This window comes from Drosophila subpulchrella, chromosome 2R, assembly GCF_014743375.2.
Source record: "Drosophila subpulchrella strain 33 F10 #4 breed RU33 chromosome 2R, RU_Dsub_v1.1 Primary Assembly, whole genome shotgun sequence".
NCBI classification, from domain to species: domain Eukaryota; kingdom Metazoa; phylum Arthropoda; class Insecta; order Diptera; family Drosophilidae; genus Drosophila; species Drosophila subpulchrella.
The window spans coordinates 7,365,285-7,392,170 of record NC_050611.1 but is presented as its reverse complement, the minus strand read 5'-3'; the positions used below and the strand labels follow the sequence as shown (position 1 = coordinate 7,392,170).

The window sequence follows — 26,886 nt, the reverse complement described above, 5'->3', positions numbered from 1 at the left end:
ACGTTGGGCGTTCGATGAACTTAACCATTGACCCAGTTCAGCCAGCTCAGCCAGGCAGCAAGTGTGCAACGTGTGTGGCACTTCCCTCTGTCAACTCGACAAGGGGAAACCATTAAAGCTGTCCAAATGTCAGCCAGCTGGAGCAGGGAATACGGACTGAATCAATAATGCAGGACTGTCGGGGGAACCGTTTAACCGGGGGGTTATTCGCATATTTATCTACGGTTTTTTTTTGTGTGGAAATGTTTATTCACGAGTTCCAATGTTTTCATTGTAAACAGTAGTGGAGAGAAATCATAAATATAAATAAATGAAACGTATTTTTTTAAATACACCGAAAAAACATACAGAAAATTAAGATTTAATACGAATTTTATTAAAAGTATACCAAAATCAGTATTGAAATTGGAGGATAGAAAAATAGGCTAAATAATATAAAGTCTATATTAACTCACCGTTTTATTTCCATATTAAAGAGTCTACAATTAGTATTTGCGGTAATATTATTAAACCAATAATTTCAATTTAATACTTTGGACATTTTTAAATTCTTATCGACGTAATATCGATACTCAATAGTGTATAATTATTATTATTACCACTACTATTTTATAGGTGTATGATATTATTTACAGTTTTACTATAGAAGAACCTTGAGTTATAGAATACATTTGAGGTGCATACATACTTTTTGCTCCCATTAGAACTATTTATTTCAATCTATATAGATTTTAAGATATGGAAAACAATAGAACTAATATATTTTAATAACATAAACCAAACGAAAAACAAAGTAAACCATTTGTATTTATTAGAATTTATCTACGTTTTGTGGGTGAAGTGGATCATTTTAAATTAGCCCAGCTGTCAGTTTAAGACCATTATAAATTATGCACACTTACCTAACGGCGTTCCATGTTTTCTGGTTTTGCATAATCCCTCATGCAATTTAAATTAATCTCTTTAATTTGTCTCTTTCGCCCCGTTCAGCACACAGAAAATCGAACGCCTTCCTGGACGTGCCCACCATGAACATGCATCACCTGCGCGTCAACGACGACGACGAGGATGTGGACCGATTGCGCACTTTCAGTGCCTCCAAGGGAGGTGAGTCGACTTGAGGATTGCACGGACTAAACGGACTACCCGCCCACAACACAAAGACCTCTGAGGAGCATTTATTAATTTCGAAATTGAAAGTCAACAAAGCCCCAGGGCCAGATGACTGGGATTACACATCCTAACAATGCTGGGATCGGGCACCAGGCATCTGGGATATGGGATATGGGACATGGGATCTGGGATCGAAGACCTCATCTCGGGGACACGCGATACGCCAGGCGGCATAAAATTATAGTTTCATCCCGGGACACGCAGCAATCCTTATTGAAATCTTAAAAGGCTGTTACCCGAAGATGTTAAGGAGATATCAGTGGCATTAAATGCCACTCCGCATAGAATATGAATACCCACTTATACGTATATGCAAACACACTCACAGAACCGCATAGTCCTGTGAAGTTTTCCCATTATGTGTGCGTTTTTTCCTCCTTTTATATCCAACATTTGTGTCACGTTATTGTTACACATACGCACTGTGTGTTATCCCATAACCACTACAGTGCGAGCCAGGACTGTAAGACACTTGGCTGGAAGTTTGTCGTTGAGCAGATGATATCTGGCCGAGAAAGTTTAAAACAATTTCAAGAGTTTTTCATTCACTTAAGATCGATTATCCCGCTTACCTGCTTTTTAAATATTATCCCATTAAGCTGTCTTTCAGCAAGGTGCAGTGCATTTGGTAGAGTTATTTAATTAAGATTTATTGAGTTAGGAAGTTTTGCAGAGCTTAAAAAGGTAACACAAAATCAATATTTAAAGATGGAAGGACTTTTGGCAGAAGAATAAGTTAATTGGCTAATAAGTTTTAAAAAAGGCGCAATTTACTAAAGATGTTTATGTAACAAGTTTTCGAATAAAAAAATGGCTTCTAAGCATTTTAAAGTAATGTGCGACCCACTAAAATCAAAAAACTAAGGAAAATGTACAAAAGAAATGAAACTTTTAAAATCTTTGTTTTTGTAGTTTGAGGATTAGTGTTCAGCCCTAAAGTTATGATCTTTGCCATCCTTAACCCCGCACTTGAAAGCGTGTGCATGCACAAATGCATGCCCGACTTTAAGTACGTGTTTAAGCCCACCCGTAACAGCTCCGAACATGGAACACAGAATACGGAATAAGGAATACGGAATACGGAGTACGGAACACTTGAGTAGACATGACAGCAAACAGACGACAAGCCTGCGTATTAACAGCACGAGGTGTCATAACTTAGTCATGAAGGAGGAGCCGGAACCATTTGACAGACATAGTTGAGGACGGGACTATGCCATGTATGAAAAGCATAACTAGACGGAGAGTAGTTCGTGATAGACATAGGTACACATACAATATACAGAGATAGGAATTTTAAATTCTTAATATGGTTCCTTAAAAATACCTTACATCTAAACATAGAATTAAATTTATGGCAATGCTCTCTTTTATTAGTTGGTATTAAGTTAAAACTTTTATACACTTGGAAATAACATTTAACACTACCAAAAATCTATAAATATTGAAATAAATTACTTCAGATTTTTAATGACTTGTAAGGGTATATTTTTGGATATATGCAATTCTATCCGAATCAATTCTATGCCTATTTCCGAACTCAAAATATACAAACTCCCCTGTTATACTTCTTGTAAATAGTTGATCCCATGTGATAGAAGTAGGTACACTTACAAAATACAGAGATAGGGATTTAAAATTCTTGATATAGTTTTTTAAAAATATGATGGGTATTTTAGACATACTATATAGATAGATATATAGATAGACATACTATAGCATAAAGTTATGGCAATGCCTTCTTTAATAAGTTGGATTACACTTATACACTTTGAAATAACATTTAGCTAACTACCAAAAATCCATAAATATTAAAATAAATTTCTAAAGATTTGTAATGACTTGTTAAGGTATACTTTTAGATATATATGCAATTCTTTCCGAATGAATTCTATTCCAATTTCCGAACTCAAAATATACTAACTCCCTTTTTACATTTGTTGTAAATAGTTAATCTTATGTATCTCTCGTTTTAAAGCCTTCTTTAAAAATGCATGCGACATCAAAGGGTATCAAAACATAGTTATATCCCTAAGTGAGAATGAGGACCGGCTGGGGACACGTCCTGAAAAACACTGCATATTAAAATTCAATGAAGTGCCTGTGTTTGCCCTACTAAATTGCTTTCAAATACAAGCGGAATACCTTGTAGTCGCTTTCTGCCAAGAAGTGGCAGCTTTGTTTTGCGGTTATGTCTTCGGGAGTCATGTGCGTCCATTTAATTAAACTTAATTCGCTCAAGATGTTGGCAGAGCGTGTGGCGATGGGGATAAGCCCCAAAAGAAGGCGGCAAGGGGCCCAGGCTCATGGCCATCCATCAATTATGTTTACGGTTGGCACGAGTGGGAAATTTAAAATGAGCGAAATGGGCGAAAATCTGACAGACCGACATTGATTCGAATATGTTCGGGAGGATGGTGGGTGATTAATTGAAATGCCCGGCGAGTGTCAGTCATCGATGGCAGCCACTGGAGCAGCCTGAATGAATTCTCCATATAAATACATTTTCAACCACATTCGACCAGCCGACAATGCAAAAGTGCCCGCCCGATTGTCCTGTGGGCCTGAATCGAATCGTAATTGAATGATTGCGCCAAAAGGGGACGATATGTGTTTGCATTTTATCCGTGATTATTCCAAGCGTTTTTGGCCAAAAGCTAAACATTCGATTGGTATTTTTAGCAGCGGGTTTATTTTGCATAAACAAAAACCGCCCAACCTTGAAGACGGTTAATCATATCTCAAAAGTGGCCCGCAGCATATGCGAAATCTCGTGGCACACTCACCCCACTCTAAATCAATCAGCAAATAAAATTTTCAATTTATTTGCTTAAACAGTTATTCTTTGGCCAAACAAACACACGAATATGCTGATTTGTTGGTTGTAGAGAGCTAAGCCAACATCAAAGACAAGTGAGAGGAAAACATTTGTTTGAAGAATGGCTGAAAAATATGTGAAAAAGTGCTGCAATTACTCCGGCGATTAGCGATTAGTCAGTTTCAATTATAGGAAATGGCTAAAAATAAATATGAACATTGCACCTCACACATGTTTGTATTTATTGTGAGAAATTTCACGAAACTAAATCGCAATTTTTATTGCCACCCGTTTGCACCTTTTCCAAATGAATTGTTTCCCCCACGCGCAGACCTCGTTATCCACGTTTCCAAAAAAAAAAGAAAATATGGCCACCCAAAATGGTTTTATGGCTTTCCAATGATGACGGCCCATCGGTATACACAGAAAAAAGGGGAGCCTAACCCCCTTCTGCGTTCGAATGTAAATGTTTAGAACGCTTTTGGCCATTAAATCAATTTGCACAATTAATGACCGCAGATGAGATCCGAGCAAAAGCTCGGAAAAAACATCTATATATATCCTCAGACTCGCGCATATTTCGCGCGACGGCTAAATGCAATAAGGCAGGCCGTAAATCTATTTATGACATTTAAAATGTACACAGCCTACACTTGCATAGACCGAACAAATCAACAAATGTATATAGGTTATTTCATATATATATATAGATTGATTTATATAGGCACATCAACCGGTCTGTGGGATTATAAATGACAACGGCGCAGGTTGTTCAAAGGCTCTTGACTCGGCGTCTTCGTTGGGTAATACCTTCTCGGTGGGGCATTGTCTGTCTTTTGGGAAAGGAGGATGCGAGTGTCAGATGTGCAGCTTATGTCTAGATTTATTCTGCTTTTGTTTGGTCAATCAACTGGCTTGGCCCGTGGCAGTGTTGTTAAATCGTGTTTGTGGTTCTCAATTAATTCATTTCGTATTTTAATTTGAATTCAAAGCCCACTCACTAAATGATTTGTTATCTGGTTGTAGGGTTCATTTAAATTAAAGCCAACCCCATATTAACTAGATATTTATGAAATATCACTGTTTACTAAGAATTAGAAATAATAAGACATAATAAATATGAGAATTAAAATATACAAAACATTTGAAAAGCAAACAATGCAGGCGGAAGAAAGAAAAATGGTTTGCCCGAACCAACAATATCAAATCCAACAGATTATTACAATGCTTAAACTAAACCGTCTTTCTTATTAAATATTCTGGAAAATGCTAGAAGGATTATAAAAAATAAAACACAAGAACCAATTATCTTTTTTTAAATTTAAGAATTAAAATATGCAAAACAAGCAAACAAGAAAGATAAATTGATCTCCGGAACTACAAATTGAAATCCTTCGGATTAGTCTGAAGATTAAATTAAACCGGCTTACCTCTTATATAGGTTTTCTGGAAAATGTATTAAAAATATTAAAGATAGACAGTAAAATACAGGGTTATAAAAAAAACAGGAACATTCAAGAGCTCTTTGGCGTTATTCCAACCAATTTCCGGACAAAGCAATGGGTTAAAATAACCATTACCGCCTGTCCCACATAAATTTCAATGCTTTTTTAATCGGTTTATTATCGTATAAAGAGCAAATAAATGCCTGAAAAATTTCGCATAAATATTCATTGTATATACGAAATATATTGTAAATATTCGGCATTCATTTGGCGCAAAAATGCAGGAAGTTTGGCTTGAATTTCCGACAGAAATATGCGATTTTCTAAATGTGTTTCCCTGGCAGGAAAAACCAGACAGACAGGTCAGGGGAATTGGGGAAGGGGAAAGGGGTAGCGACGTGGGGACTGCCAGCACAGATGCCAAACACAAAAGACAGATTAACTATTGTTGATGTTGCCCTTGCGGCAGGAAACTGTAATTACTGACTACGGGCCACGTGGCGTATGCGCAACGAGTCGTTTGGGTCGATCCACGTTGCACATACGCCGCGTGTGCCCGGCTGACTAACAAAAGCCCAGCACATGCAGTTGGAATACGAAAACGGGTGACATTTTACTAACTTTTTGATAACTCTACTGGTTCGTTTTTTTTTGTTTTCGTTCGTTCCAGGTATCATCAATCGAGGTGACTCCTTCCGCCGCCGGCGCTCGAGGAGCAACAGCCTGGCCCCATCCAGTCCCATGCACAATCGAAACGGCGTGGGCGGGGGACTGGGGGGCGTGGCTGGCGGGGGCAGCAGCCTGGGCCTGGGAAGCGGCTACAATGGCGGCGGCAGCAGCAGCAACGGATTCGGAAACGCCAATGCCCAGGAGAACCACCAGCCGGTGGAGTTCTATCGCGTGGAAATGCTGGGCTCGGCGGGCGTGGGCAAACAGGCTCTGGTTTCGCAGTTCCGCACCTCGGACTGCATAAATGCCTACGATGGACCTGGTTAGAGTGACTTCATATCATAATTCATCATAAATTTTAACCAGAACTTATTTAATACTTCCAGAATGCGACGAGTCTGAGCAGAACGTCTCAATCATCCTGAATGGCACCGAGTCGGAGCTGAAGTTCCTCACCGGCAATCCGGAGAGCAAGGTAAGCCATTTGTCAGGGGACTCCAAAGCCTGTTCCCTATTTGTGTGTTGTAATTGTCGTTAAATATTTCACCATTAACTGGCCTCCAACCACAAAGCCACTGGCTTTGTGTCCCGAGGTCCTGGCTGTCAGCAAGACAAATGAGCTTGTCCTGGCCGAGATTTACCCGGGGGAACGGCGAGTGATTTGCCAACCGGGCGAGCATAAATTGCACAAAGTGAATTAATTACACATGCAAAATGAGTTCGAGAAATACGAGAGGTATAGAACCTAGCACCCAAACACCCACCCACCCACAGTAACAAGGATGAAGGATGAAAGGTTCGGGAACTTCGAGAGAGAAACTATGAAAACTTTCGCAGAAAACTCGATGCGAACTGCGGTTAATTATGGCAAAGTGCACGGAATGCCGGAGGCTGCCTTGAAATCATTTAAGGAATTCATTTAAAATCCTGCCAGACGGGCGCCGCCTGCAAGCGAAGCGATTTGCAGCGTTTGGCCAAAAGGAAAATAATAAAACAGGGGGAAACTCAAATATATAAATACAACAATATGAGCCACTGTGCAATCGAAATGCCAAATTGCTGGACGTTGGCCAAATGGCCAACGGGCCGTTTGCCGCCGCCTTTTTGAGGGTGGCCAACAATACAAATGGACACGATAATGATAATTATAATCGCCGATGACGATTCCGTTGATGGTGATGGCGATGGCGATGGCGATGACGACGTGGATGAGGACAAACAAAAGGAAATGGCAACAATTTATCCATTCGGGAATGCGACACAGGAATCAAACGAATTAAAGCCCGAAAGTCGTGGAAAGGCAAATAACAAATTGCTTACGGTTTGACCTTAAGCCTCCGCCAATCCCAGAACACCAGAGCACCTTGGAGCCCACTGGCAAGTGCCAAATTTACAAATGTCGGATGCGGATGTGCCTGGCGTGGCTTTATGAGGCACGGAATCGGAAGCCAGCACCCCGGGCTAGAGTAAAACCTGCCGACGTCACCGCAGACAAAGTGTATTTGCCAAGGATTGGACAGCTTAAATACCCCAAGGCAAACGTCTGGCAACTGCAAAACCTTTCTGGGGAAAATGAAAACTTTCACCAAGAATTTACAGATGTGAAGTAGGAAATTAAAGCCATACAGATTTTCCCTTTCGCCCAGTGTTGGAAAAGTATATTCATCATTGAAAATAAGTATTATTACAACATACATTTTTCATATTAACACTTAAAATCAATTATAAAAGTTAAAATTGTAAGGCGGGGATATAAATAAGTATGTAAATGATTTTGAAATTTTAAAGTTTAAATTGGCAATGTCTATATCCGTGCTATAAAAAAATTAAATAGCCTTTTACAATACCAAAAATCAAGATCTGATTATTAAAATAAAATCATTGTTGATTTTTAGAAATATGCAGTTGCATTTTTAGAAAATTTTTACAATTTTATTTACAACAAATTATTTTTAAACAGCGAAATAAAAATGGACATAACACTGAAAGTCTGAATAAATGCAATAACACCTTAGTACAAATTTAGAAATATGTTCCCACTAGCCGTGAATGAAAGCCTAAACATATACGAAAACTACGATTTCGGAACCTTACGACCATGTATACCATTTTCGTAAGCGGAACTCTATTGGAAAGACAAGCTTTGATCCCAGTTTATTTTTTAAATGTTTTTATTATATAGAAAATACATTTTTTTAATGGGTATTTCTTCAAACCAAGTCCAAGAGCATGTGACTTCGAACATGCTCTATATTGATACGCCTTGAAATGCTAATGAATAGGCGCATTCGCACCTTTAAAAGGAAAATTCAGAACCTGGTCGATAGAGCCGTTTCGCTGACCTGTTAATGTATGGGCCAGATAAATGAACATAATTAAAAGTCTGGCCAAGTCGGAAACTTTTTCCTTCGCTTGCCACGTTATTGCGATGCCAAGTGGCCATAATTTTAATTTTTACGAGCATAAAATGCAAAAGTACCGGGCCAACAAAAGGAAGCCGAGAAAGGAAAGGAAGCAGGTTTTGTTACGTTGGGATGGATGCTCGACTTTTCGCTCAACGCCTGCACTTGACGGGGCGCAGTTAAGAACTTTTAATTTCACCTCCAGTGGGCTGCGATAAAACACGGCATTAAATACTTTCGGCAGTCACGAAGGCCGAGAAACCAGAGCCCAGAATGTTGTAAACTTGTTGAGTGCCGTGTTTCAATTGGACTTTTTGTTTTCTTTGTTTTTTTTTTTTGCTTGCAGGACGAACTGGAGCAGGCGGATGCCTTCCTGGTGGTCTACTCCTGCATTGACAAGGAGTCCTTTACGCGGGCCAAGCAGATACTATCGCGGCTGCAGGACATGGACCTGCTGCGCCACCGACCCACCATCCTGGTGGCCAACAAAATTGATTTGGCCCGCTCACGCGCCGTTTCCGCCCAGGGTGAGTGTATTGCAATTAGCCGCTGGCCCAAAGTCGTTGCATTCATTTGCATCGTCAATTAAGTGGCGTGACCCAAGCTAGTCCACATCCAAATTCAAATCCAAATCCCTCTACTCCTTCCGCTCGTCCGTGTAGATGGCAAATGTCTGGCCTGCACTTTCGGAGCCAAGTTTATCGAGGTCTCCGTGGGCATCAATCACAACTGTGACGAGCTCCTGGCCGGCACGCTCACCCAGATTCGGCTGAAGAAGGACCAGGTCCAGCTGCAGGTACGTCAAATATCCCTTATGATATAAGCCCGACCAAAAAATCCAATGGGTCTATAGCTCTAGTTGCCGTAACAGTTAGCTGGTTGGCTAGTTGTCCCCCCAATCTATCTCTGTTTTTAGTGTATTGTAATCAATGTCAATCGATCGCTTTCGCAGCTTAATCCGAAAAAATCAAAAGATAAAAACAAATTTAAAGAAAATTCAAACGTAGAGACTGTAGAAACTGATAAATGTCTGACTGATCTTAAAGCCGTCGAAGGGGTAAGTAAACTGAATGTAAACCCGACCAAAAACCCACTTCAAATGTTGAACTACCTAACATTCGGACTGATTTTAATCGATGTTTGTTGTGTTTTTCGAAACCCTACCCGTTACCTATATAATAAAGCATGATACCATTAAAGTGCCATATATATCTAGAAGTTATTGTAAGAATTATTTTGGTGTCTGAAGGAAAGAGCTTCCTGAGGTCTTGGAACCTCTTAAAGTCTGAATTTACTTATAAGGGTGCTTAAAAGTATGCTATTAAAAAATTCGAACTGTACAAAATTCCGTTGAATTATTCATAGCATACTTTAAGGCATCATTTAGGTGGTTTCAATTCACTAAACATTTCTTTAGTAACCAAAATAAAAATATTCATTCTTCTTTTAGACACTTGTACTGTGAAAACCAATAATATCTAGACTGTAACTCCCTGTTTATGTGTGGTTGGACTGTTATTCATTATGTATAAGGTTCCCACTCCAACCCTGATCTTTTGCCAAAACAATTTCTGCCAGCTTTTGCCAACAAAGAAAATGTGTCAAGTGTCCGAAAGTACAGAAACTACTCTGAGGATACTGCCAAAAGTGTTTTGTTTGTTTGTTGTTTATTATCCCGAGCCCACTCCCCCAGAATTCGCACAAAGAACATGAAAAATGCAAACTTCAATTGGCGCCCCAAATGGACTAACTGTACTGCAGGGCCATAAAAATGCAGTTGAATAGAGAGCCAAATGTAAATAAACCGAAGCATAAAAAACCCAGCCTGTTCTCCTCCCATTTGAGAATTTATTATATTTGTGAAAGAGGCCAATTTGACTTATCTCATATTTAACTGGATTTCAGGGACCGAGGGATGCCAGTTCGCCGGCCCACTGGTACAAAAGCCGCAGCGTGATGCTGGCCAGCATGAAGGCCCGCCAGATGCTCACCTGGATCCTGGGCAAGGAGGACTCCAAGTTCAAGCACTGCGAGAACCTGCAGGTGCTCTAAAACCGAAAAATCAAAAATCAAACAAATCTATAAGTCTATATACTTAGCGGCTAAGTGTGTCGATGTGTGAATATGTGTGTATAACCGACAGAAGCAGGCAGAAAGCTTTATCTCTAAGTGCTACCAGATGGGCTCATCTAATATGTAAACAGGTTTCGACGGTTCGAAGCTCTCCAATCTCCAACCTCCAACCCCTAAGTCCCCCAAACCGCCTGTAAACAACCATTTGCATACTTACGAGTATGTGCAAACAGCTATTCGTAATGTCTAACGTAAGCCTGATAATCAAAAATTAAATCAAATTTAATGTAAAACATAGGGACATATGCAACGCAAGCAGCGACCATGTGTATGAGCAACTTAATGGAACCAAGCGCAAGGAGCAAAACCAAAAATACTAATAACTAAACTTAACTAAACAGAGGAAAACACTACTTATGTACTTAACTAGCAACTATAGTAACTTTTCTAAGCCACGAGCAAGTAGGGGAATATTTTTCATAAGCTGGCTAGCGGCTTTGCTATTTACAAGGGAGAAAGGTGTGCAATATGTTCCCATCAAACAAAGTATATGTAGCCAAGGCGAAAGATTTTCATATAAGATTTATATAGTGTGTGTGTGTATTTCAAGTTATTTTCATTTTCTGCAGCTTAGGGAAGTCTTACAGGGTCTTAAATCGAGAGGTAGCTAGCTGCCTAGTCAGAATATAAAATAAAATATTGCATAACCCTAGATGAGTGTCCATCATATGTTTATAATGTAGAATTAGAATTCAATATTCTTTGTGTCTTCCTTAGTCAAATATGTATGTGTGCGTATCGGTGTGTTTATACTAGGGATCCTTCCAAAAAAATAGTGCAATGCAAGGAATTCACGTGTCATCCACAAAGCCTTCATGTAAATGTGCTCAATGTGGAAACATGAAAAAAAACTACAATAATATGCCTAACTCTAATGAGAACTACATATATAGATTGGTGTGTACATATGCTTAATCACGTGTGGATATTTGCAAAGCGCATAGGCTCTACAACAATAAAATAATAAAATATTTAAATGTTTAACAATATAAATAAGTTTTGTTTTATTTCTTAAGAGTCTAGGTTTGTATAAAAATATCAATGGTATATGATCAGTTTTTTGGAAATGTGTCGAGGTGAAAAGCTTAAATTACTAAGTTCTATTAATCAGTTAGCCAAACTGCTGTTGCTGGGGATTCTTTGCCCTCACCACCTGAGATCGGTAACGGAAAAGAGGTCGGAATACATTGATCTCGGCCAGCTCCATGTCATCAGCCGCCTCCTCATAAGCTAGCTCCTCCAGAGCTCTTCTGAATCTGCTCAAAGTTCTCTCATATCTGTACAGGTTATCGAGGATCTCACTGGATTTTAGTGCCTGGTTATCCCCACCATTGGCGTCGCTTAGTCTTTGGATCTGTTCCGCTGAAGTAATACGCTCCTGAGGATAACCGAAGACTAGTTCCAGAGTTGCGAAGCAGGCAAGCAGTTGAAGGATTATCTATTTTTGAAATGCATAATAGTTAGCTTAGAATTAAGTTCCCCAAAAAAGTGGTTAGCTGCACTTACCTTGTTGCAATGCATTTTAATACTTAATAGTATATAGTATTGGGGGTTTCTGTTATCAAAATTCAGTTGTTTTTAGCTAAACTGCGGGTTGTCAAGTGTGGCTTCAGTTGGCTGAACCTCGCAATTTATACAATTGGCAAAATTGTTTTTGCTCGCTGTGATTAGCACCTCCAATTGTTCTTGTTTCTCGCCTTGATTTTCACACTGCAGGCGGAGGAAATTAGCGTACTAGTGCTGAAAACCAGAGCATTTTCCTCTCTCAGTCGAGTCTGATTGAAAATCCAGGTCATGTGCACAAGGGTCTTAGTGTTTTTCCCGCCTGGTATTCTCTGTTGTCAACAAACTGTAACTATATAATGACTAATTCTTATTTGTTTATTCGGTCGCGTGTCTAAAGAAATAATAGCCCGGTGATCTAAGGAAATGCAATTCCGGGATCAGGTGTCAACCTCTAATTGCAAAGGTATATAAATTTAGAGTCAAGTGTTGGTTACCTTAATAAATGGCGTATCGATCATGTAAAGGTAATACGTTTTCTGGACTTACAAAACAGTTACGAGGGGTTTCTTCAAAATTTGACCTGAACCGTAATACACGTGCTATTATATGATATTAATAAATATAAACATTTGTTGGTTTTATTTTAAATTCAGAAACCTTGTTTGGTTTTACAAAAATGAATATATATAGAAAATTAGGTGTTACAAAAAATGAAAAGCACGTTTTTTTTTAACATCTCGTCCATCTTAAGACGGTTAAAATTTGCATTGATGTTCGTAAGAATTCAAAATAAACTTGGCTTGAAGAAACTTCGTTCTAAAAAATATACCACCTATATTTTATTTTATCTTGTCAAACCATTCCTTCGATGAACAGTTGAACAACATATTTTCAAAAGGACTTCATGATTTATTTTTTCATTAAAAATTAACGTAGATTTGATCAAAAATTGAATTGCAATGCGAGGAGTGTGTCTCCGCTATGTCAGCATGGTGTACTCACTATCTTGACATCGATTTTTTGGTATGACCTTTTACGGAGTATTTTTGGTATATTGGTGCACATCGATAGTTTCTATGAGGAGTACGGCTTGGTCTTCGATATTTCTCTGGTTCCGGAACCTCAGGTCGTCTATTTTGTTATTCTCCGACGGAGTAATGTTTACTGCAGCTGTTTAGTGTGTGTTTAACGGTAATAAAAAATGTCGAGGGCTGTTTATCAATGTCGCACTGTTGAATCCCAAACAATCTGTTAGCTTCTGCAAGATTATCCGTTTTTTTTTTGGGGCGACAACAAACAAAAGAGTTATAATATACGCCACAAGTCGACGCTGGAACACACAATAAATTGATTAGGATAAGTGATAAAGAAGTAAATAAACTGTGTTGGAGGTATCACAAACAAGGGTCATATGTGATATCGTCATAAGCAAGGTAACTGTCGGCGGTCTTTAAGATAAAGTACTTGCTATTCCTTATCACAAACCGAAGAGCGCTATCAAAGTGGCAACTTTTTCGCCAACACAGCAGAATAGAAAAACCAGCGGAAACTGCGATACGGAGCGTCATTGTTTGAGCGGAATGAATTAAACTGCGAAGTAAACAAGAGAACAACAGAAACATATGGCGATAAGGTCGGATACTGTATCCGCACTCGATTCCACGGCCTCAGCAGAAACCGCGACCCACCCTACTCCTCTAACCTACCTGTACTCCCACCCCCTCTACATAACACACATACAGCAAATGTATCTCGTACTGAGTCACCTCGGAGGCAAATCACTCACCACCTACCTGTTGATCATTGTTCTTGCAGGTAGCTGGCTTTTTCGCAACCGGAACGGAAACGGGAACCCAGCCACCTGGACGAGCAGCACTTGCACCTCGCCCACCGCCCGCGCCGGTCGATGAGAGCTCCACTGGGATTGGCCAGAACGCGAAAGATGAGCAACAACTACAACGACGTGCCCTTCGGCATCCGGGCGGTCCAGCGGCTGTCCCGCCAATGCTGCACCCGGTTCCACGCTCGCAGAGATCTGCTGTGAGTATACGATACCTTCCCAAGAAGCTGATAGCCCTAAAAACATTTTAAGATATTTGCTATTCACTGTCCCTCTTAACACACGTTAAAATTTTAAGATAAGTTACATTTAACTTACATTTAGAAATGTTTTGGATCATTACCGCAAAAATTATTAATGTACTGAATCATTCAAAATTAATACGTAAAACAAAAGCACAAAGAATCTCCAAAGTATTTCCTTTGTGTGTCACATTTCCTTACCAACAAATATACCTTGGTTTTTTTTTATGGAACTGGGTCACTATAAGTTTATAGTCTCCCGTGCAATCCTACTTTTATAATTATGTTCTTTCTAGCAAACATCCATGAATTTATCTATTATATAATGATCCATTAATAAATCAGGTGTTATAAAATAATACCAACTTTACTTGCCTAGCCCTAATCAAAAACTAGTTTTGTTCTATTCAAAATATTAATAATTTCTTATCAGATACAAGATGTCCGTGTTTGTGCTAACTTTCCTGGCCTACGCCTGCTACCACATGTGCCGGAAGCCCATATCCGTAGTTAAATCGGTGCTCCAAGGAAACTGCTCCACGGCGCTGGCCGCATCGGGTCAGGAATGTGGATATGCACCCTTTGGTGAGTTTTCCAAAAGTCTTCTTATAATCTTTATAATCTATAATCATGTACCCAATTCACAGATGTTCCCGATGCCACCACATTATTCGGCATGTTGGACTCGGCCTTCCTGTTCTCCTACGCCATTGCCATGTTTGCCTCTGGTTTTGTGGCGGAGCGCGTTTCCCTGCGGTACTTCCTTTCCATGGGCATGATCCTCACCGGAGTGTTCACCTACATGTTCGGCATTGCCCGCACCTCCAATATCCATAGTCTGTGGTACTTTGTTATTGTGCAAATATTCGCTGGCATCTTCCAGACGACCGGATGGCCAGGCGTCGTGGCGCTCGTGGGTCGTTGGTTTGGAAAGTCCAAGCGTGGCTTGATCTTTGGCATCTGGAACAGCCATACGTCCATAGGAAATATTCTGGGCACGCTGATAGCGGCGCATTACGTGGAAACCGATTGGGCTCTGTCGTTTGTGGTGCCCGGCATCATAATTGCAGCCATTGGCTTTTTGCTCTTCCTTTTCCTGGTCGACCAGCCGGAGATAGTGGGCTGTTACCCAGATTCCGGTCACCAGGAGCGACGCGTGGCCAACGATTCGGATGAGGAACAAGATGACGAGGAGCAGGTGCGCCACAACGATGCCGTAAGTATCAGTTTCACTTTTTGATTGGTGTTCCGCATGCGAATTATATTACACTCGGTCTCCCCATTATGTTGCGATTTTGATTTCAAAAACGTTTTTCGCTCGGCGGTAGTTTGTGGTCAATTTGGGGTACGACTCTTCGAAAAGCGTAAGTGCATGATTGTATATTTGCTTGTCTAGTAGTGTTGGCCAGATTGCTTGTGTAAATCTCGCGCTTTGCTTGGCTTTAAATTTAAAGTAGATTACTGACTTAACTCACTTTTTGCAGGAAATCAACTATAGACCGGCGCCCACCGAACGCACTCCAATTCTTCCTCGTTCTCAAGCAGAGGCTCATCCCAGGAGACATGGACGCCCCATAAGCCTGGTTGATGCTTTATTCATTCCCGGAGTGGTAGAGTTTTCCCTGTGTTTGTTCTTCACCAAGCTGGTCAGCTACACCTTCATGTACTGGCTGCCTCTCTACATTCAGAAATCTAGTAAGTATCCAGAAAATCCTAGAACCGCCAGCATAAAGTTAACCTGGATCTATAACATAATAATTTTTCTGCAGGCACTTTGGGTCCTACATTGTCCGCTGATTTGTCCACTCTTTTCGATGTGGGCGGTATCTTGGGAGCTATAGCTGCGGGCTATCTTTCGGATGTGAGTGGGATGTCAGCCACAGTTTGCACAGGCATGTTGTTCATTGCCTCGCCCATTGTAAGTCCCCCAAATAAAGAACACCAATCTATTGTTGCTAACACTATTATCTGAACTTTAGCTGCTGTTGTATCAACAATATGGTGCATTGTCAATGACGATCAGCATAGTGCTTCTGATTGTGGTCGGCATCTTTGTGAATGGACCCTATGCCCTGATTACCACGTCTGTTAGTGCGGAGCTGGGCCAGCACAGCTCGCTGGAGGGCAATGCCAATGCACTGGCCACCGTGACGGCCATTATCGATGGAACTGGGTCGATCGGAGCGGCAGTTGGTCCGCTGCTCGCAGGACTAATCTCTACCGCCGGATGGCAGTATGTCTTCCACATGCTCATCGCTGCCGACATCATAGCCATGGTGCTGCTGGCTCGACTGGTCTTCAAGGAGTTCACCGCGCTGCGACGTGCATCGCATCGGATACGGATTGAATAGCAGGAAGAAGCGGCCATGACCGCCGAGTCGGATGTGGTTTGACCGTATTTATTTTTGTTTCCTAGCGTTCTATGTACATAGCCTGGCATTTGTATAGCATACATAAAGAACGTTTTGTTTCCATTCGAGAGCATATCAGAGTGTTTCTGATCCTAGTTTTACCCCATACATGTCAATACCTAATGTTATTTTTAATGGATCTTTTACCATCATCCTAGGCTATCCATCAAGTTTACAGTTTTGATATATTAGCTACATACATATACATATACATCTATTTTGTAATCTTGTGTGTGCGCGCGTGTGTCAGAGTCTCCTCGTTTTAAGTGCCGAACTATCATTAGTACTAGCGTAATTCTACTGCTATGTAAATACACTTTATCGTACACTTTTCGTACCAATAAAACCGAATTTGACTGTTCTTCGAGGCAGTACGATTTCTGAAAGCCGCGGCTTGAGATTGGTCCTGTATCCGGAGGCGATTCCTGCTCACTCCTCTGCTATTGTAAAGGAGTTTCTTTTGTTGCGGCGCATGTAGCTCTCTGATGCGATCTTTTTGAGAAACTTAACGGTAGCAGCATCATTTTGATTGACCAGCTTTAGAAGAGCTCCGTCCTTACGCTGCAGAAGCTTGTGAGGTGCTCCGAATTCCACTATCTGCCCAGCATCCATTACCAGAACACTGTCATTATCCATCACAGTATGCAATCTGTGCGCGATTGTTAGAACTGTGCACTCGGCGAACTTGGTCTGGATGGTCTCCTGGATCAGGATATCAGTTCTAGCGGATCAAGAGGTAATTAGAAACATTTTGTTAGGTTTCTTGTAATACTTACTCTGTATCCACATTGGCAGTGGCTTCATCCATAACCAGGACTCGATTTTGTCGCAGAATAGCTCTTGCCAAGCACACCAGTTGCCTTTGACCCATGCTGAAGTTGGAGCCACCATCCTGCATGTGACAGGAGAGACCTCCTTCTAAAGAAGCGACATGTTTCTTTAGTTTCACATCCTCCAAGGCACTCCACAACGATTCATCGCTCTTCTCATCAAATGGATCTAGATTGAAGCGCAGAGTGCCAGAAAACAGCACTGGATCCTGAGGAATGATTGAGATTCGACTGCGTAGATCGTGGAGACCCAAATGACCAATATCCAGCCCATCGATCTCGATGGTTCCCTCATTAAGACCCAATCGAAATAGGGCTTGAATAATGGAGGATTTTCCAGCTCCCGTGCGACCTACAATGCCAATTTTCTCCATGGGCTGGGTCTCAAAGTTAAGACCCCTCAGGATATCCTCATCTCCTGGAGCATAACGCATGTGGAGATCCCGGAACTGGAGGTGTCCAGCCTGCGGCCATTCAGCGGCAAGATTCACACTCTTTGCACTTTCCAGCGGTGGCTCCGATGGCATCTGGGCGTACTCCAGAACTCGCTCCACACTGGTCATGTTGTTCTCCATTTCGGCAGTCTGGCGCATTCCCCACTGGCACATGATCACCAAAGTCATGGACTGCGTGATGGCCAAACCCACGTCGCCACTGTAAAAGCTCTGATTGATAACCAGGAAGCTGAAAGTCACTGCTAGGATATAGACCACGCAAATCAGATCCGTCCAGAAGGAAAACGCTCGATTGGCGCTCACATAGAGGAAAAGGGCCGAGGAGTTCGTGTTTTGGTGGCCATGGAAAGTCTGCTCCAGCTGTGGCATGGCGTCCATTGACCTAATAGTGGAGTGACCATGGAAGGTTTGGTTTGTGTGCGAATAGATTGGACTTCGGGCTGTTTATCAATAGATATAATTATAAGTAGGTAGATTACTAATATGGATTTACACCTACTCAAACTCTCAATCCTTTTCAGACTTCGACTGGCGCCAATGTAAAGAGCACGAATCAGATACAGGAGCAGCACCATAATAGCCGCTGGAATGAGGAGCCAGTAGTTGGCAATAGCCACGATCACCAGCACAGCAACCACATCCACAAGGAACTAAGAAACAAAACCCTTTAGCTAAAAACTAGTGGATAAGTCACATCTGCATACCTGAAGACAATCCATCATGGCCTGCGGCAGGGCCACATCCACATTTTGAATGTCACTGGAAAACCTGTTGAGCACTCTTCCCGAAGGATTGGCATTGAAGAAGTACATCCAGGCGCGGATTATGCCATGGTAAAGCTGATCGTGCAACGTCAAGGAAATCCGCAGGCACATAAAGAAGAAGCCAAAGGTTCGTAGCAGGTATAGAGCTAAAGTGAGCAAGAGGAGCACCGAGTACCAGGTGACCATCTTAGTCCTTGTGCTTTCGTCGTCCTGCGAATTATAGCCGCGATCCTCCTCCCAAGTTGCCCAGCGGGAGATGAAGATGTCCATAACCGCCTGGCATCCTCGGGCAAACACAAACATGGAGAGGACCAAACAGACCAGGAATGGAGCTCCCAGAGCACGAAAGTAGGCCTTGTAGGTATCATAGCTCACAGCTCCCTGTAGTTGCTGCTCAGCATGATCATCCTCCTCCTGGCTTGCGGTTGGATCATCTTCCTCTCCCTTGCTGAGCTGCTTCGAGGTCCTGTCCACCTGGCTGAGCACCCGTTTCACTTGCTGTTTGTCCGCCTCGATGGCCTCCAGATCCAGAGCGGCATGATGTGTGATCACATCTTTCAGTTCCTCATAGCTACCCTGCTGGGTGAGTTTACCTCCTTCCAGAAGCAGAAGGTGATCCACAGTCTTGAGCAGCTGGACATGATGGGTGACTAGAATGCGCATTTTTCCCTCCAGTAGACGATGGAAACACTTGTCCATCAGCAGTTTGCCCACTTGGGCATCAACGGCGGCTAGAGGATCATCAAATAGGTAGATATCCGCTTGTCGGTACACAGCTCTGGCTAGAGCAATCCTGGCCTTTTGGCCGCCACTCAGGCTGATTCCTCGCTCGCCCACCACAGTGGCATCACCTCGAGGCAGCAGTTCCAGATCCCTGTCCAACTGGCAGGCATGAACCACAGCTCGGTATCGCTTCTCCTCGTACTGCTCCACAAACAGTATATTCTCCCTGATGCTGCCCTGAAAAACCCAGGGCTGCTGGGCGGCGTAGCTGATCCGGCCATGGATATCCACGCGTCCCTGCATCAGCTCAATCTCACCCAGAATGGCATGGAGAAGGGTGCTCTTTCCAGAGCCCACGTTACCCACAATGCCAACAAACTGATTAGCGTTGATGTGGAAGGACAGGCTCTTAATATGGGGCTTCCTGGGATGCTTTATGCTCGGCTTGTCCCAACTGGCGCTAACTTTCTGGAAACTCAGGCACTTTGCCTCACTTTTTACGCAATGCAGGCGGCCACTTTGCGACGGTTTCGGTTTCTCCGCATCCAATTCCAATCCTGGATTGTCTCGGCAGCAGGACTCTTCTCCAGGTTTCTCCACTTGCAGCAGGAACTCCACCACACGACGTGCACTGACCAGAGTCTGAGCCCAAGTGGTAATAGCCATGGGCCAATAGTGCAGCAGGGAATCGTTCAGCAAGCCGTAGTACGAAGAAAGGATGAAGACCTTCTTGGCCGTCACAAGATCACCCACATAAACATAGGCCACCAGGCTGAGGAAAAGCGATATCTTTGAGATCATGTTGGTGCACTGCAGGGCTGCGTAGATGCTCATGGATCCCCGAATGGCCTTCACCTCTGACTGTCTCACTGACGCAATCAGACGTCCAAAGGACTTCTCCCACGCATACATCTTGATCACCTGGATGGCACTGATAATTTCGTTCATTAGTTTCACACGCTCATCCCGATGCTTGGCGGATTGGGATCCGAAATGTGCAGCAGCTTTGGCCGCCCAGGCCTGGAAGGGTATCAAAATCACAATGAAGGCTATCCCAATCAGGGATGTCCAGCCCACCTGGCGGTACATGAGGTAGCCAAAGATGCAGGCCTCCACAGGTCCCTTCCACAGATCGTGAAAGAAGTAGAAAGTCAAATCGAATTGGGACAGATCGATGGACATCACTGAAATGGCAAGACCTCCGAGACCTTCGCCACTGCTTGCTGAGGCGCGGAGGCATTTCCGGTAAACCAGGCCAGCACAGGCCAATCTAACCCTCGTTCCCACCGCAAAGACGTGGAACATGAAGGGATGGAACACCAAGGAGGTGACCAGGGAACACAGGACAATGCCCATGGCATACAAATAGGCACTCTCCTTCGTCACAGTCGTCTGGCCATTAGCGAAGTACGAGATCAATCCTCCGAGCAACAAAGGCTGGAAGGAGCTGTAATGAAACCGAAATAAGAAAATCAGCTAAATTTAGAGCAATTTTTATAAAACGACATGATTAATCATTTGCAAAACCACTAAAGCGTGTTCTTAATGTTTCAAAAACAATAAGATAAAATCACTATAACTTCCATAATTAGATCTCAAATTGAATGAGAAAAAAAGCAGCTAAATTTAGAGCCATTCAACATTATGAAAACCACAAAAAGTAATTTATTTTAATATTTCTAAGATATAGTACTATTACTATACTATTATCGGAAGTTTAAAGTGTGTATATTATAATTAAGGTTGAATGAAATGTTTTTTTATTATTAAAAAAAAAATAAGATAAGAATCACTGCAAGTTCTTGAATTGCATTTAGTAAGTTGAATGACAAGTAAGTAAGTTGAATGACTCAACAGTTTTGAGTAGAGAGTTTAAAAATAACATGTTATTTTACTTACTGAATGGACATTTCCAGCAAAGAATATAGAACACAAACGGGAACAAATTGCCAGCCGTAAACGCGAAAGATCAGTCGCATAAGACTGGGATTCTTTTTCTTAGACTCCACTTCCCAGTGGGGCTGCAGATTCCTGGTCAGGGACTCACTGTCGAAACTGGACAGGTGTTCGTACAATTTACTGGCATCCAACTCCTCCCGTCTACCCTTGCGGAAAACACTATGCATCCATCTGTAGGAGGTAAAATGATAAGTAATACAATATCTTATCAATGTATCTCCAAGGTGGGTGACAAGAAAAGACAGGCACTGATCCCGGGCATTACTACGTGACTTCCCAACAGTCAATGGTCAGTCAAAATTACGAAATTACGAAAAAAAAGAAAGATTTAATAAAACTTGAATTTAAGGATATTGAATTTTCACAATGTGTAAGCACAGTCTAGGCGATCCTTTAAAATATTTATTTGGTTAAAGCCAATCCTTTAACTTTATAGAACCCATTAAATTGGAAATTCCGGTGCTGACTTCTGAGCACTTATAATATCTGAATATTTCGCATTTATAGATCCCGATATGGTTTATGAACACTACCGAGCACTAATTATCACTAGGACCTTATCGCGTGTAGTAAACTAGTCATTGATTGACCATGGCCATGGATTCGTCTATCGTGATCCGGTTTCTAAAGGTATTTTCACTTTTAACCCGTAAAAAAAAGAAATGTCGACTCACAGGAACAGCCACTTGGAGATTATATTGGCCTTGATAAACGGATTAGGCTCGCGTTTTAAATTCGTTTGTTTAGAAGCATCCATTGCTCCATATGTTCGCGGCGCTTGTCGGATTCAAAGTGAGCCAAAACGGACGGGTAAACGGGCTTTTAACGATTTCAACGCTTCCCTGACGTCGGTTGATTGTTTGCCCGGAGAGCCTCCATCTTCTACGCTTTTGCACTTGGCACAACGCGTCAACCCGTCCGGCGATAAAGTGGTCAACTTAATACGCCTCTTGTCTGTTCTCCGGTTTTTGATAGTGATACGCACTGATAGTGACTAAGACGTAATCGATAGCGCAATTAACCTGCAATTCAAATGGCGGCCATTACTGCAATTTGCGCCCCAAAATTAGATTGTTAAACCCAAGTGGGGCCATATATCTTGACCGGAATCTGGGGATATACGGGAGTTATAGCGGCCTTTGTCTTAGACCATAATAACAGTCAGATAGGCCAAGGTGTTGGTATCCGAAGTTGGCCTTTTATGAGGTAGCATTCCCCAACGACTTATCTAATCAAGTCCGCTTATTATGCTATTACTTTCGGCACAAACACGAAAAACTATGTTTGTCCCAGTTGGCCAAGTTCAATACACCCTGATAAGGCAAGTTTTTCATTCATGACTAAAGCTTTTATGGTTTTATATTACGGGGGATTTGGGAAACATTGCACAGCCTGTGGACAAGGCGATAAGTGAGCGATTACAGGCAATTTCAAATGCAAAATTAAAACTTACAGGCTTCTAAAAACAAATACTTGCAGTTACACATTCAACACAGACAATTTTAGCTACATAAACTAGTTTGGGGTAGTCACAAGATCTGATAGGGTGATATTTATCCTTAACTATATAATTGAAATATAATATCATGTTTTAAATGTATAAGTTAGGGAATCGTCATTCACTATTAGATTTATATCATTTTATCAGATCTTTTGAGTAGCCCATGTACGTGGTAGGTTCTAAGGCAAGCTGTGTAGATCGTGGAGCGTGTAAAGCTGCTCCGTGCGGTCGTAGATGGATCGCATGTGCTCCAGCATGGTCGGCAGGTTCTCCTTGGCCACCTTGACATCAAAGCAGACTCTTTTCAGGAGATCGCCTCGCGTGGGCATGGCATACATGGCCAGACGGGCTCCTTTCCGGATGAGGAATGAGTGATGTTTGCCCAGAGTGTCGTCATAGGCTGCCTTGCACACGTCCACGGTCTTCTGGTCGTCTGGTAACGCCTGAATCCGGTTAAGAAACTCGTAGACAAAGTCTAGATAAGGCAGACGCAATCAATTAGCCACTGTTGCAGTGCTTTAGCTTTTCCTAAACGAAACACTCACCCAGGCCGCGATGAAGTCGTAGCAGGGTGCGACTCCCAGACACGTAGCCCTTCTGATTGAGCAACTGGGCCTCCTTTTCGTACTCCAACATGGTACTGAAGGTACTGAAGTGCTCCACCTCCTCCGTGTCCTTGGACCTCAGGGTGTATAGTATATCTATTTTGGTGCGCACATCGCTGCTGACAAAACTGAACACACTGCCCATCAGCTGGAAGAACCTTGGGAGCAACAAAAATTATGTAAAGTTCGACCCAAAATTGGGATGGCTCTTCTATCTAACTTCATTATCTCCTCGTAGGCTGCCAAGTAGGCGTCCATTTGTACGTCATTCTCCTCCAGGAGGCTGCTCTCGAAGAGAGTGGACACCTTCAGGATGTCGAAGCAGTCCCCATTTTCCACGGTTATATTATTCTGCGTCGCTAGCCCCGTTTCACTCATAATTTTCAGCTGTCCCTTCTTTGTTTTGCTACGAACTTACTTTAAACTTTTTTTTTTTAATTTGGGGAATCAACGTGACCATGCCCGGAAAATATACTATAAATACCACTTTCCTCTTAGCGCAAACACAACCCATGGTTGGGAACCTCGATAGAGTTACGTTTTAAACTGGTCTGGAAGATCTATAGTTCCCCTTTCAAGGATTCTAAGCAGGATATATCTTTTTTCTAAGCTTCGCTCAGATGTTTCGCTCCGATTACAAGGATGAACACTATTATATTGAAATTACCGCCACATCTAACAGATAGAAAATCCTTTAGTGGCTACTTTAATTATACCCATTACTCGTAGAGTAAAAGGGTATACTAGATTCGTCGGAAAGTATGTAACAGGCAGAAGGAAGCGTTTCCGACCCCATAAAGTATATATATTCTTGATCAGGATCACTAGCCGAGTCGATCTAGCCATGTCCGTCTGTCCGTCTGTCTGTCCGGATGAACGCTGAGATCTTGGAAACTATGAGAGCTAGGCTATTGAGATTTGGCGAGCAGATTCCTGAGCTTCTTACGCAGCGCAAGTTTGTTTCAGTAGAGTGCCACGCCCACTCTAACGCCCACAAACCGCCCAAAACTGTGGCTTCTACAGTTTTGATGCTAGAGTAAAAATTTAAACTGAAATGAATTGTTCTTAGCAATACCTATCGATTGACCTAAAAAAAAGTTTGCCACGCCCACTTGGACGCCCACAAACTTCAAAAAATCGTAAATATGAACGCGGATATCTCGGAAACTATCAAAGATAGAGTATTGGGATTTCAGATTTAGATTCCGTAGCTTTGTACGCAGCGCAGGTTTGTTATGCGAATATGCCACGCCCACTCTACCGCCCACAAACCGCCCAAGCCTGTGGCGCTCAAAATTTTTATGCTAGATAAAAAATTTTAACTGAAATGTATTGGTCTCGTCAATACCTATCGATTGATCCAAAAAATTTGCCACGCCTACCCTAACGCCCACAATGCTTAAATCTGTCTTCCGCCGGTAGGTGGCGCATTTAAATCTCGCTTTGCTGCTTGCATGTCTCCATTTACCTTTGGTCCCTTTAGCTGAGTAACGGGTATCTGATAGTCGAGGTACTCGACTATAGCGTTCTTCCTTGTTTTATTCTTATTTATTTAAGGAATTAAGCTGATGAGAGATTTCCGCTGCCACTGCCGGCGCCCTTTTTCGTTGGACGATAAGCAATCACATAGCGCTGGGCCACCGGCAAGGGTTCGGCATAGCCATTCATGTACGACGAATCCTCGAAGAGCACCTCGTAGTCCTCAGTGGCGGTCTGCGGCAGGCGGTGTACAATGGCCTTGTAGAAGCAGGTGGTCTGTGGATATAGCGCCATTACCACCGTGTCCTTGGGGAAGAGGGCGTGACCATCAGTCTCTGGATTAGCACGCATCAAAGGCAGAGGGATAACCTTCCGCTTGCTCAGCACGTGACGATCCTTCTGCTCCTCATCGATGTCGATCACGTCGTATTTGTTCTGGCGATGCAAGAACTGCACTACTTCCGCCAGGATCCAGTTCTCCTCCTCATCAATTCCCTTGGCTAAAGCTGCCACATTGTCGCCAACCTAAAAAATGATTGAATGCTATTATAGACCGACATTTAAATTGTTAGATTACATCTAAACTTGAGACTCTCAAACACTACAGATAATTTATAAATGGGGTTAGTAAACCATTCTCGAAATTTTTAATATTAGTGCCGTTAATAACCTTTCACCGATGAGATAATTTGGAAGACATATGTATAGTTCTGAATATTATTCAACCCACCTTGGCCACATAGTTTCCCTCGGCTGGAATGGCTCCACATAGAGCCGGTGCCCGTTCTCCCAGTTTTCCAACGAACAAGGGCAGCGTTTGAGCGGACAATTGGACCATTTTCATGAGGGCTCCTCGTCGAATGGCCTCCTTGTTTCCAGCATTTCGAGCTGTGGAGTTAGTAAGGATTAATCTGGCCTGTAAAACCCATTGCCCACTCACCTTGGATCCGCCTCTCGTTGCGAATGCTGCGAATCTCGTGGATTTTGGCCAGGGCGGCGCGAATTGTGGCCTCCTCCTGGGCAGCCTCCATCAAGCTGGCCTTGAGCAGGGGTTTCACCTTTTGGTTGGTGGCATGGAGCGATCGCACCAGGCTGGAAATGGAGTTCTCCGCCCGACGACGCTCCTCATCCACAATGTGAATATGTTGTTGAATATCCTTCAGCCGGTCCTGCAGAAACACGGTATGAAAATCTTTAAAATAATGAATAAGAGCATCAATATTGTATGGCTTTTTACCTGAATCTGTTGGGCTGCACTCTCCGCAGTCAGTGGCATTTTGCTTCTTTTTAATAATAGTTCAATAAATAAAATCTTTAGCTATTTGTTTATTTTTGCAATAAAAACAAACAGCCGAATACGCGTTAGTTTTACTGTTTGTGCTATAAGGCAAAACTATCGCATACTTTAGATTTAGTATATTCTTACATCTAGTATAAATTTTAAGCAGAATGTATTATTTTAACAGAGTACAAGAGAATACTTTTACTAATGTTAAAATTCGAAACTCGGCCGCATCTAAATTTGAATGTAATAGCGGACAAGTTGGCCTCGGATAAACTTCTTTATTTATAAAATAAACACTGTATAGATAGCACCTATGTTAGTATATATTGCTGATATTTATTTATGTGTTGCTATGAGCTTGGTAAGTAAAATAATTTTAATGGCTACGTTGAAAGCCAGCTAATCCTCTGCAAACTACTACGAGCAGGTATCAAAACCGTCATTTCATCAAAACGCTTAATCTTTTTCAACAGTTCATACCAAATACTCAAAAGTTTTAAATTTTGTGTTCGATTTCTACAGTAGTGATGGAACAAAATGCGCTTAACAGCGCACGGATAACAGCACGCTGAATTCACGTGTCTGGCCTTTTTTAGGCCCTTTTCTGCGCTGTCTGGCAGCCACTCTAGCTTTCCCTTCTTTTCCA

At 42.1% G+C, this 26,886-nt stretch overlaps 6 protein-coding genes across 10 annotated transcripts in view; 2 read left to right on the top strand and 4 right to left on the bottom strand.

Moving 5' to 3' along the window:
• Window positions 1-11,598, top strand: part of LOC119550073 (GTP-binding protein RAD) — a 31,143-nt gene extending 19,545 nt beyond the window's left edge. The window contains exons 3-9 of one of the 3 annotated variants that reach the window (XM_037858541.1): window positions 991-1,107; window positions 6,107-6,427; window positions 6,492-6,580; window positions 8,854-9,034; window positions 9,170-9,303; window positions 9,460-9,564; window positions 10,413-11,598. In XM_037858541.1, coding sequence (XP_037714469.1) covers window positions 1,029-1,107; window positions 6,107-6,427; window positions 6,492-6,580; window positions 8,854-9,034; window positions 9,170-9,303; window positions 9,460-9,564; window positions 10,413-10,559 — 1,056 coding nt within the window. In that variant the 5' untranslated portion in view covers window positions 991-1,028 and the 3' untranslated portion in view covers window positions 10,560-11,598. The remainder of the gene's footprint in view (window positions 1-990; window positions 1,108-6,106; window positions 6,428-6,491; window positions 6,581-8,853; window positions 9,035-9,169; window positions 9,304-9,459; window positions 9,565-10,412) is intronic. The other 2 variants (XM_037858539.1, XM_037858540.1) reach the window with 2 other exon arrangements.
• Window positions 11,599-11,617: 19 nt separating this feature from the next.
• On the bottom strand, window positions 11,618-12,283 carry LOC119550076. Its single transcript, XM_037858545.1, has 2 exons — window positions 12,147-12,283; window positions 11,618-12,078 (listed from the first exon to the last, which is right to left on the bottom strand). The coding sequence occupies exons 1-2, from the start codon at window positions 12,159-12,161 to the stop codon at window positions 11,752-11,754; spliced, it is 342 nt and encodes a 113-aa protein (XP_037714473.1). The 5' UTR covers window positions 12,162-12,283; the 3' UTR covers window positions 11,618-11,751.
• Window positions 12,284-13,232: 949 nt separating this feature from the next.
• On the top strand, window positions 13,233-17,000 carry LOC119549987 (glucose-6-phosphate exchanger SLC37A2). Of its 3 annotated transcripts, none has more exons than XM_037858390.1 (8): window positions 13,233-13,337; window positions 13,962-14,186; window positions 14,662-14,813; window positions 14,876-15,444; window positions 15,557-15,592; window positions 15,713-15,923; window positions 15,998-16,146; window positions 16,208-17,000. In XM_037858390.1, exons 2-8 carry the CDS (start codon window positions 14,053-14,055, stop codon window positions 16,577-16,579), a joined length of 1,623 nt encoding a protein of 540 aa, XP_037714318.1. In that variant the 5' UTR covers window positions 13,233-13,337; window positions 13,962-14,052; the 3' UTR covers window positions 16,580-17,000. The 3 variants fall into 3 exon arrangements, with proteins under 3 accessions (XP_037714318.1, XP_037714319.1, XP_037714320.1); XM_037858391.1 differs by lacking the exon at window positions 13,233-13,337 and adding an exon at window positions 13,373-13,579; XM_037858392.1 differs by lacking the exons at window positions 13,233-13,337; window positions 15,557-15,592 and having other exon boundaries at window positions 13,966-14,186; window positions 16,208-16,579.
• A 2-nt stretch (window positions 17,001-17,002) lies between these two features.
• Window positions 17,003-22,590, bottom strand: LOC119549986 (probable multidrug resistance-associated protein lethal(2)03659). The gene is made up of 6 exons (XM_037858389.1): window positions 22,045-22,590; window positions 21,311-21,541; window positions 18,629-20,858; window positions 18,424-18,574; window positions 17,416-18,364; window positions 17,003-17,360 (listed from the first exon to the last, which is right to left on the bottom strand). Exons 1-6 carry the CDS (start codon window positions 22,125-22,127, stop codon window positions 17,069-17,071), a joined length of 3,936 nt encoding a protein of 1,311 aa, XP_037714317.1. The 5' UTR covers window positions 22,128-22,590; the 3' UTR covers window positions 17,003-17,068.
• A 142-nt stretch (window positions 22,591-22,732) lies between these two features.
• On the bottom strand, window positions 22,733-23,909 carry LOC119549988 (ceramide-1-phosphate transfer protein). Its single transcript, XM_037858394.1, has 3 exons — window positions 23,697-23,909; window positions 23,417-23,634; window positions 22,733-23,346 (listed from the first exon to the last, which is right to left on the bottom strand). Exons 1-3 carry the CDS (start codon window positions 23,852-23,854, stop codon window positions 23,051-23,053), a joined length of 672 nt encoding a protein of 223 aa, XP_037714322.1. The 5' UTR covers window positions 23,855-23,909; the 3' UTR covers window positions 22,733-23,050.
• A 1,099-nt stretch (window positions 23,910-25,008) lies between these two features.
• LOC119550394 (SAGA-associated factor 29) lies at window positions 25,009-26,231 on the bottom strand. Its single transcript, XM_037859044.1, has 4 exons — window positions 26,193-26,231; window positions 25,896-26,124; window positions 25,686-25,843; window positions 25,009-25,480 (listed from the first exon to the last, which is right to left on the bottom strand). Exons 1-4 carry the CDS (start codon window positions 26,229-26,231, stop codon window positions 25,037-25,039), a joined length of 870 nt encoding a protein of 289 aa, XP_037714972.1. The 3' UTR covers window positions 25,009-25,036.
• Between the last annotated feature and the right edge of the window lie 655 nt (window positions 26,232-26,886).

What these genes read in the sequence shown, in the direction of transcription:
- LOC119549987 (XM_037858390.1), top strand. Translation starts at nt 14,053, where the DNA reads ATGAGAGCTCCACTGGGATTGGCCAGAACGCGAAAGATGAGCAACAAC. An exon ending in TCTCTACATTCAGAAATCTA is followed by an intron (nt 15,924 to 15,997) that starts GTAAGTATCCAG and finishes ATTTTTCTGCAG; the next exon opens with GCACTTTGGGTCCTACATTG. An exon ending in TGTTCATTGCCTCGCCCATT is followed by an intron (nt 16,147 to 16,207) that starts GTAAGTCCCCCA and finishes TCTGAACTTTAG; the next exon opens with CTGCTGTTGTATCAACAATA.
- LOC119550394 (XM_037859044.1), bottom strand. Translation starts at nt 26,231, where the DNA reads ATGCCACTGACTGCGGAGAGTGCAGCCCAACAGATTCAG. An exon ending in GTGCAGCCCAACAGATTCAG is followed by an intron (nt 26,125 to 26,192) that starts GTAAAAAGCCAT and finishes GTGTTTCTGCAG; the next exon opens with GACCGGCTGAAGGATATTCA. An exon ending in AGGGAAACTATGTGGCCAAG is followed by an intron (nt 25,481 to 25,685) that starts GTGGGTTGAATA and finishes ATCATTTTTTAG; the next exon opens with GTTGGCGACAATGTGGCAGC.
- LOC119549988 (XM_037858394.1), bottom strand. Translation starts at nt 23,854, where the DNA reads ATGAGTGAAACGGGGCTAGCGACGCAGAATAATATAACCGTGGAAAAT. An exon ending in GCCTACGAGGAGATAATGAA is followed by an intron (nt 23,635 to 23,696) that starts GTTAGATAGAAG and finishes GTTGCTCCCAAG; the next exon opens with GTTCTTCCAGCTGATGGGCA. An exon ending in ACGACTTCATCGCGGCCTGG is followed by an intron (nt 23,347 to 23,416) that starts GTGAGTGTTTCG and finishes TGCCTTATCTAG; the next exon opens with ACTTTGTCTACGAGTTTCTT.
- LOC119549986 (XM_037858389.1), bottom strand. Translation starts at nt 22,127, where the DNA reads ATGGATGCTTCTAAACAAACGAATTTAAAACGCGAGCCTAATCCGTTT. An exon ending in ATCTCCAAGTGGCTGTTCCT is followed by an intron (nt 21,542 to 22,044) that starts GTGAGTCGACAT and finishes TACCTCCTACAG; the next exon opens with ATGGATGCATAGTGTTTTCC. An exon ending in GAAAAGGATTGAGAGTTTGA is followed by an intron (nt 18,365 to 18,423) that starts GTAGGTGTAAAT and finishes ATTGATAAACAG; the next exon opens with CCCGAAGTCCAATCTATTCG.